Source organism: Urtica dioica, chromosome 1, assembly GCF_054948205.1.
Source record: "Urtica dioica subsp. dioica isolate 48M chromosome 1, U.dioica_male_clone48M_v1_H2, whole genome shotgun sequence".
NCBI classification, from domain to species: Eukaryota; Viridiplantae; Streptophyta; class Magnoliopsida; order Rosales; family Urticaceae; genus Urtica; species Urtica dioica.
In genome coordinates, this window is record NC_142756.1 from 55,513,929 (window position 1) to 55,524,037 (window position 10,109).

General features: G+C 43.1%; 1 protein-coding gene across 1 annotated transcript; it reads left to right on the forward strand.

Moving 5' to 3' along the window:
* Positions 1 to 7,823: 7,823 nt before the first annotated feature.
* Positions 7,824 to 9,604, forward strand: LOC149408148 (xanthohumol 4-O-methyltransferase-like). Its single transcript, XM_089628399.1, has 2 exons — positions 7,824 to 8,662; positions 9,008 to 9,604. Exons 1-2 carry the CDS (start codon positions 7,883 to 7,885, stop codon positions 9,305 to 9,307), a joined length of 1,080 nt encoding a protein of 359 aa, XP_089484525.1. The 5' UTR covers positions 7,824 to 7,882; the 3' UTR covers positions 9,308 to 9,604.
* Positions 9,605 to 10,109: the final 505 nt, after the last annotated feature.

The following is a 10,109-nucleotide window of genomic DNA, read 5'->3' on the forward strand; positions in this document are numbered from 1 at the left end:
CATACATTTATGCACAAAATATTCTCTCTATCTCTTGGGTATGTTGGGCGCCTATCTCATTCAAGAAATGCCTTCTAGAAGCTTTTCCACTTGTTCATGACAATATGAAAAAGGCCCAATAAGAATTTTCAATAACATTCTTATGAAATGAAATTAATTCACAAGGCCCAATAATCAAGTCATGGCCGAGTGACATTAAGTCATCAAATGAACTTGTCAAAAAATTTATTGACATTCATTTCATCATATGTCTCAAAAGACAAAAATACCCTTTTGACAATTTTCGTTCTTGTTTTGACTTAGCTTCCAGTTTAACTATTCCTACTCGATGTGATTCGTGACAGTGACCTCATGGATCCAAATGAACAAAGCTTGAGCTAAATACTTGGACTCAAAAGTTCACAAACCTTTTCCAAGTTTAGCTTAATGCCAACTAACTCCACTAAAGAGTTGACACTGAAAATCTCTCGGTTCAAATGAATTTATTTTCTACTCAAGAATTCAACCTAATTATGATGAGCGGATCCACTGAATATTATCTATGTTTACCCTTCATGAATGTCATCAGCTAGTCGGGATTTACTAAATTACCATTTTACCCTTCTAGCTGTTATTTCCTCAACTCCTTTGTCGCTTGTGAATAAGTTAGAAACAATGTATTGACGAGGAGCTAACAAGTCACGTTGTTTCATTCAAAAGAGTCAGGACTCAATTTGGACACTGGCCAGTTCATTTATTCACACTCCAAGGAACAAAGCATTAGGTGACATACATTGTATTTCAGCAATCTTGTACATGAATTCCATATCTATGAGAACTTCACAAAGTTACTCATGACATTCTCACAACTTAGTACTTCACCAATAGGCCCTGTTCGGAATCACATAGTGAGTCCAAACTCTGACTTTCTCAAATGAGAATACTAAGGTGTGAAATGACATGTCTCATTTCAGGATTAAGGTAAGCATGATGCAATTCATACATAGTGACTTCGAGACATAAGAGGTTAAATGGTTTGTTTTTATCTTGTCTCTAGAAGTGCACTGGTGAATTCAGTACCTTCGGAAGATACCTAGAAGAACTATAGAGTCTCCAACTCTCAATGCCTCATAACCAGACATCATAGATTCTTCTAACAATCGTACTGAGGTCAATAGTCCTTTGACCCTAAGATTACGAATATATCGTTTTAAGCAAACTACGAAGAGTCTGTTCATGCAAATCTACATTTGTCTCTTCGTAAGTTGTTAAGTTTGTTTATGGACTAAAGACTAAGGTTTTATCATAAAGCTTCAGACAAGGAAGATTGAATGAACGTTTCAACTTTTTATTAAAGAATAAGCAATTACAAGCAAGAGTCTTCATGAGACTTTATTACATCAAATGCATAATATAAAGATTACAACTCTTCTTGTGGGCACCATTGACAACACCCCGGCGCCGGGAAGACGGCAACCAGATTACGGAAGTCGTCCACGGTCATGGCATGCTGCGTCTGACAGTGCCACTCCATGAAGCATGTAGCCAACAGGCGGTAGAACGCCGGGCTCATCTGACATGCGTGGACCCCTACTCGGGTCAGGATCTGCTGGACGATCGTGGGGAACGGGAGACGCAACCTGCAGACAAGACTCCCGATCGTCACGGCCGCATACCCGTCCCTGGGACGAGAGGGCCTGTGCTCGGGGGCAGGTCTAAGCAATCCCATTGAGGGAGGAATGCTATACGTCTCCAGAAGTGTGCTGAAGACTCGGGAAGTGAGCGTGCTCGCAGCATCGATTCCCCTGCAGTCTAAGCCAACGGGGGCGACAGAGTCGCCTACTCCGTACATACGAGTCCTCTCCAGTGACCGGGCATAAGTGTAGCCCGAAGCATCCGCGGACTCGAAGGCCGACCAGGCCATCGCCAACACATTCCCGTTGCGTTTCTCCTTCCCCCTCGCGGGAGGAGCCTCCAAGTCCTCTTCAGGGCCTTCTGAGCCCGACCCTAGGGGATCGTCGAAATAAATCTCGTCCAAGAAAGATTCGGACGGCACTATCGCAAGCTCAACACCCGATGCGTCCAAGTTAGATGCCCGGGGGAGCTCAGCACCCACTACCACTTCACCTCGCTGCTTGAGCAAGGGGGGTCAAAGGACACCTCACCGGAGACCAGGTTGATCACCAACCGTGACGATCGTGGTTCCTTGGACCCTTCGTCCTCCCCTTCGGGGCCACACCTGGTAGGTGGGCCGCTCCCGGGCCCCGCCAGCTCGGCTATCGCCGCGGCGTCGGTCTCCAACTCCGCGAGCCATTTGTCGACCGCGCTAGAGTCTTCCTCGACAAAGATGGGGATCATGTCGAGTTCCTCAAAGGGACCCTTGGCCGCCCCCCCAAAATTTGGGAGAGGGCAGGTAGGATCAACCTCGGGATCATCAACATGGGAAACAAGCTCGCTCCCCATTAAAAAAAGGAAAAAAGTCGGCTGCCCAGGGGAAATTTCAAACTCAAAGGAATTTTCCGATTACCCACAGGCTGCCAGTGTGAACAGAAAGGGCGGGGGCTCTCCTATTTATAGGAGAGGAAGGAGCAAACCCTGCTCCTTCCCCCCCCCCCCCACCCTGCGCGCGCGCCAGTCCCCCAGCGCCAGGCCGCGCGCGGGTCTTGCTGCTCGGCCGGCCCGGTCTGGCCAAAAAAAAAAAAAAGAAGAAGGATATGCGTGCGTACGGTCACGAGTGATCGAAGGTGAAATTACCTCAATGCCATTTTCTCTTCTAAAGTTCACGACTTACGTCTCGTTAGCCGTAAACTTGGGGGGCTAATGTTACCGGTCGTTTTCGGGACACCGGAAATTCAAAAACGATTCAAGGCCGGCCGGGTTTTACCGGCCGGAAGCCCAATGGGCCCCGGCCACCAGGCCCGAGCGCCCTGACGCACCCACGACCCGGTACGGCCGGCGCGCGCGCACCTGCGTCCCCGGCCCTGAGGCCCCCGGCCCAACGGGCCTCAGCGCGCCCTAGCGCGCCTGGCTCGCGCGCACCCTGCGCCCCGGCCTCCTGGCCCGCGCACGCTCCCGCGCCTCGGCCTCCCGGCCCGCGCGCGCTCCCACGCCCCTGTTGACTCGGCCGGGTGTCCTTACCACCTCGGCCGAGCAGCTTTGCCACCTCGGCCACCTTGGCCGAGCAGCTTTGCCACCTCGGCCACCTCGGCCGACTGTCCTTACCACCTCGACCGAGCACCTCGGCCACCTCGGCCAAGCACCTCGGCCACCTCGGCCGAGTGTCCTTATCACCTCGACCGAGCACCTCGGCCACCTCGGCCGAGCATCATTGCCACCTCGGCCACCTGGGCCGAGCGTCTACGCCACCTCGGCCACCTCGGCCGAGCGTCCTTGCCACCTCGGCCACCTCGGCCGAGCATTCTTGCCACCTCGGCCGGGCACGCTGCGCCCGGCACGCCCCGCGCCCATCCAGGCGACATGTCCTGCGCGCCCTGCGCCCTCTTGGGCGTGAGGCCCCGCGCGCCCTGCGCCCTCTTGGGCGTAAAGCCTCGCGCGCCCCGCTCCCGGCCACCCGGTGGGCCTTAAGGGGCCGGCCCAAGGCCTCTCTCCACAACTATAAATACCCCCCCCCCCCCCTAGGGGAGGGAAAAGGGACCCTGGTTGACACCAAGACAACACTTCTCTTCTCTCGAGAATTCTCTCTCGCACTCTTGTGATATTCCAAGAGCGCGCACTCCTCCTCCCTCGGCTCAGAAACACGAGGACCCCCCTCCACGAGAGGGAGCGCGCTCCTCTTCTGCGAGCCGAGCTTCTGCGGCTCTCCGGCTTCTTGGCCCTTGAGCTAGAACTCCGAGCTACGAGCACGCGACCCCTCTAAAGTCTTCACTAGAAGCTACGAGCCGGGTCCTACTCTAAAGCCTTGGATTCCCAAACCCTCTGAGCCCAAGATAGCCCCCGATACACAAATTGAACTACGTTCTGACCTGATCCAGACTAAAGGGTACGTAGGCAGCCAACCTTTGGCACGGTCACGCCCCCCAAAACACACCTCAGGGTCTGGAGGGTGTAGCTCGGTCTACGAGCTCCCATTTTTTGCCCGGGCGCGATCACTTGGTCCGGCCTTGGATCGAACCGCCCGAGGTATTTAATCGTTGTTCATTTTCGTGCGACAACATTAGGCTTAAAAAGATATCGACCGAGGCTTGTCAATCTTAAAACTGAAAAAATATCCTTCTTTATTATTTGTTGAAAAAGCTTTTTTATTTATTTTTTTTATTATTTGTAGTAGCATGTCTAATTGTGTGTTTTACGTAGATTGTCACACGATTTATTTCGTCTTATTCTAGAAGCAATACATAATATTTCTTTACATTTTTCAATTAATATATCGAATATGTGGGGTTTTTTCTTTATTTTTTTTATAGAAGTCTGTATGCTTTTTTCGTTTTATATTTTGAATAGAAATCTGTTATCTTTCAAAAAAGAAAAAAAAGCATGTGGGCTCCATTTGTAAAGAATACCCATTGTTTTATTTCAAGTGAACATGGTACTAAAAAGTGCTGCTAAAGCAGCTCTACAAGCAATTTTACACATGGGCTTAACCAAATAACGGGCCCGTGGCTGGCGGGGGCCTGGGTCGATTGCCCCACTCGCCCCACCCTCCAGCCGGGCCTGATGGCGATAAATTAGTTATACATCCGAGTCGCTATTTTTAGTTTTGATTCTAAAAAAGATTGAGATAGTCTTAACTTTGACTATTTTCAGTAAAAACTTCAAAATTAATCAGTTTGTATAATTTATGGATAAAAAAATATATATGTAAAATATAGGCGTTAACATAATAAAATAATTATAAAAAATCCTTACGATTCCTAACAGCCGTACGGCATGGGCAACAACTAAAAACTTTTAATTAAGTTAATAAATCAAAAACTTTTCAGTACCTTATTTATTGGGCGGGATAGAAAATTTTCCTTTACTTAATGCTACTTATATAGATGTGCACTAATTTTATAATTTGTTGAAAATCGCCATATAATGTTTGAAAAAGACTAATTTCCTCATGAATACAATTTATTCCTAAATATTCACTAGCATTATCCCTCCCTCATTTTCAACCTCTCTCTCTCTCTCTCTCTCTCTCTCTCTCTCTCTCTCTTACCGCCAAAGGGATCTATGCAATACATCGATTGTTGAAAAACTACTTCAATTAAAAATAGAACATTAATTTATTTATTATTTTTTTTTTGCTAAAATAATTAACGAAAAGGAGCAATACTTACTTTTTTAGACATCATTGTAGATTATTTCTCAAAGTCATAGCGCATTACTTCCCTATTCCAAAGTCGGCACAGCTCTTTGTCATATTGAAAGGGAATTATATTTCTCAATTTGTTTTGAGATAGTAGTATATGATACTTAACATGGTATGGGAACTTATAAAGTTCAAACAATCATCCGATCCAAATTTTAGGATTAAGCCAAAAAAGTTTTAACACACATTGTCCTCATCATAAGGGGCATGTTAGAAATCCGATTAAGAATGAGATACCTACGGAATACGGAATATCGACAATATCAATATAAAAGATTGAGACTAATAACTTTACTGTATATTAGTCTTTGAATGGGATCTTCAAAGGCTTCTCCGTTTAGAAACAACTTTACAATCTTACAACTCTTTTCAATGAAGGTATGGTTCTTATAAGAGATTTGATACCTAACTTCGATAGTAAACGGAGTGTTGATCAAGTTGTCCTCACGATATGAATTGATACCAGTTTAAAGTCTTGTTTTAAGAGTAATTCAACTAATATTTACCAATTCGATATTACCAAAAGATTACAAACACTCTAAATTTTATTTGTTTTTTTTTCTTCTAATTTTTCCTATTTTCTCTTTCCTTTATTTTAATCCAAATTTTTTTATTTTTTCCTTCCTCTCATCACTGTTTGTCTATCCAGCAGTATTATTTTCCTTTTCTGATTTTCTAACAACACACACTCACCTGTTTTATATAAGACATACAAATATAATTTTTATTATTATTAAGAAAAGCAAGTACGACCAACATATTTTAAGGCCACGAGGCACTATGTATATATATAATTTTTTATTTTTAAGAATGTTGGGATATTAGGGAGAAAAAGTGGATAATAAAGAGTATTTATATTGTCTAATAAACTACTGATTTTAGGCAAAGATTTGAGTGGGTTCCACTCAACGGAATTTGATAATTCTTTCATATTATTCTTTCTTGCGGAATGGGGTATAATATCGATTATAATTTTGCCAAAATCAGAGCTATAATGAATGAGAAATTGATGTTCAAAGTATGCTTAAAGAACACATTTGTTATGTGTAATTGAAGTGTAAATCAAGAGTCCCACATTGGTTGGGAATGAGTGTTGTAGTAGGGTTTATATATTCTCCTCTTTAATTAGTGGTCATCCAAGTGTAAGAGAGGAGAGTGTGTGTGAGTTATCTCTTAACCCCTCACGCATGCGCGCACACACACGCGCGCGCCGCCGCCCAGTCGAGCCGAGCCAGGTCGGGCTCGGGTTTCGGGAATATCTCGGTCTCGGGCTTGGGCCTTGGGCCGATTCTTATAATCCTCTATTCCTTCTCTCTCTCTCCGAAATTGTTCTTTTCTTTGTAGTCGGTGCTCAGCTCAGCTACAGGTTTTATTCGCCGGAGAAGTCCGTTTGGTGCAAACCTCTTCTCGTTTCCGCCGTTGTATCCTGGGAGGTAAATTGCTCGTCGATTCCGGCAACCACGGGAAGGGCAATATTACTTTAAGGAGACCGTCGAACGGTCCTCGGCTTTTGGTTGTCTTTTATGTCTTCTGTTCTGTTTCTACTTAATTTTTTGTTGTTGTGATTTAATTTTCTTTTTCCTTCTTATACCAAAGCTGTTTTCTTTTTAATTCCCGTAAAATGAATAATTTCTAGGAAATATTTCTAACAAAGAAAAACAAGTACGTCCAACATATTTTAAGGCCACGAGGCACTTACACACACACACACACACACACACACACACACACATATATATATATATATATATATATATATATATATATATATATATATATATTTATATTTATGTGCACGCGCCCGCGTGATGGGATTAGAAAATATGATGAAAAATTCTTTTTAAGACTTAGGATATGTTCGGAACTTATTAGATGTGAAAGAAAGGGAAAATTAGATGAAAAAATAAAAATGATAAAGATAATATGCGTATGACAAACTCAAAATATTTTCTTATGTTTGGAAGTGATAAAAATCAAAATTTCTCTCTTATTTTTCTCAATTAAAATAAAGTTAGAAAAACACAATAGAATCCATTTTTGGTTCAAATTTTATATGTTCCGAACGGATCCCTTTGGATGCGCCCACATGAATTTCTATATATTGGTTCTATTAAAGTGGGAAAGTCTCACATTGGTTGTGTGTGTGAATGGACATGCGTTTATGTATCGGTTGAACCTTTTCACAATTGGATTTAAGATGAAATTCAACATAGTATCAGAGCATTGTACATTCACACAATTTGAATTCGGTCTGACTCACGTGAAGTGTGAGAGAGATTGTTAGTCGGCCTGCTCATGCTATGCGTGAGAGCGTGTATTGAAGTGGGAAAGTCCCACATTGATTATACGTGTGAATGGACATGTTTTTACATACCGATTGGACCTCTGCAATTGACACCAATTGGTTTGAAGATGGAGTTCAACAGGTTCAACTTTCATGTCACTATGTCCTACCTCTTTAAGAAATAAGAAAATCTTCTCTCGTGAGGATATATAAAACCGTATCACTTTCCAATGTAATTGCAACATAAGTGATCGTATTGTTTCCCAAAACTGCATACTAAAAAAGGCAATTCAGTGTCACACAATATGGAAGCTTATAATGAAAACGAAACTCTTCGAGGGCAAACGGAGATACTGAATTACACTTTTAGTTACATTGATTCCATGGCTTTGAAATGCGCGGTGGAGCTTCGTATACCTGATATCATCAATAAATCTCACGGCGATGCTACGGTAACTCTTGCCAATATCTCCTCCCAAATCTCCGGAGCTCCCTCGCTAGATATCTCGTGGCTCTCCCGCATCATGACGATCCTCGTCCGCCGTGGAATCTTCTCCGTCCATTGCCCATCTAACGATGCAAGTGGAGAAGAGCATTACTACGGGCTCACAAGATCCTCTAGATGGCTTTTGCAGGACGGATCGGGCCCCACTCTGGCCCCTTTCTTGCTGTTCGAGAATCACCCGTTGATGACCACCGCATGGCACAACCTGAGCGAGTGCGTCAGGCGGGGTGGACCATCTGCCTTTGATCGAGCCCATGGAAAACAGATTTGGGAGTTTGCGGCTGAGAATCCGGTGTTCAACAAGATTTTCAACGACGGGATGGAATGTACGGCGAAGATTGTGGTGAGAGCCATGATGGCGGGGTACGGGGAGGGATTCGCCAGCCTGAGGTCATTGGTGGACGTGGGCGGTGGTATTGGCGGGGCCGTGAGAGAGATCGTAACATCGCATCCGCACATTGAGGGGATCAACTTTGATCTGCCCCATGTCATTGCTACCGCGCCGGAGTACTGTGGAGTGTCCCACGTTGGGGGTAACATGTTTGAGAGTATTCCTAATGCTGATGCCGTTCTCATGAAGGCAAGTTTAATTACTATCGGTCTATTATGAATTTTGACAGTACTCCTTGTTTTTTTATTAATAATAAGTTACATGTTCTTAGAACTTCAGTCTATGCATATCGATATCTAATTAACGCTGCATATCTTGAGTGTTGTCATAAGAAAATTAAGTTTATATTATTAATTCTGCGGTAAATATACTACTGACTATAAAATTGCTGTGCATTATTACATACTATTAATATAGTCAACAAATATCTTTTAACTTTTTACTGTAACCCTGAATAATATGTACATCGAGATCAGCAAATAATTCTGACATATGGTTTGTTTCTGGTAATATGCCATTTTCATACAAATTTAGTGGGTACTGCATACATTGAGCGACGAAGATTGCGTAAATGTTTTGAAGAATTGCTGGAAAGCAGTACCAAAAGCGAGTGGTAAAGTGATCATCGTTGACGTGGTCTTCGATCCACGTGGTGATTCCCTTTTTGATGACGCAGCTGTGAGTCTTGACCTTGTGATGGGCAACAACACCACTGGAAGAGAGAGGAGTGAGAGTGAGTGGAAGAAGGTTTTGAAAGAAGGAGGCTTTTCTCGCTACAAATTTATCAAAATCGCTGCCTTTGAATCCATCATTGAAGCTTATCCACACAGCTAAATGTTATTCTAAAGTCATATGGTCACGACGGTTGTTAATGTAACAATAATAAAACCGTCTGCCAAATTTGAGTGGTGGATTGAATATGCCAATGATTTCGGATTCGGAAGTATACATAATACATCACTTTAGAGGACTGGAAGTGTAGTTTCGAATGACGAAGCTTTCAGACTATTTAATATGTGCTCATTCTTTATTTATGTTTTTTTTCCCAATGTAAAACTCTACAAATAGAGTTGCGTTTGCTGGAAGTGCAAGAGAGAAAATCATCGAAAATATTTGCTTTCTTAATGAAATTCTATAGTGTATTCATTTTCCTCCAAACAATGAATTTTGGGATTACATCATTGGGGCGTATACTGATGCAATAATTATAAAGTCGAACTAAGATAACTGGAGTATTCAAGCGAGTGTTTTGCTTGGTGCTCAAGATGAATGGAAAATAGTCCAGAATTACTGTAACAACAAATCATACATCGTATTAGTGGATGGCGTTTGAAATTCTGTTTAGTTAGAAAGACAATATGTAGCACACAATGTATAGACAATGTGTCCGACAACTTATTTAAACACAGATAAAGGATAAACAACAAATAATGCGATAAAGAAAAGACACAATATGGTTACCCAGTTCGGTGAAACGTCACCTACATTTGAGGGCTTACAGCCAGTGGAAATGAATTCACTATCACGTAGTCAATAGTACAAGCAAGGTCTTATATGATTACAACAACAAATCAAAGCCCTAGAAGCTATTAACACGAGTGATTACCAAGTGCAGAGACTCCCCTTGAATTTGAGA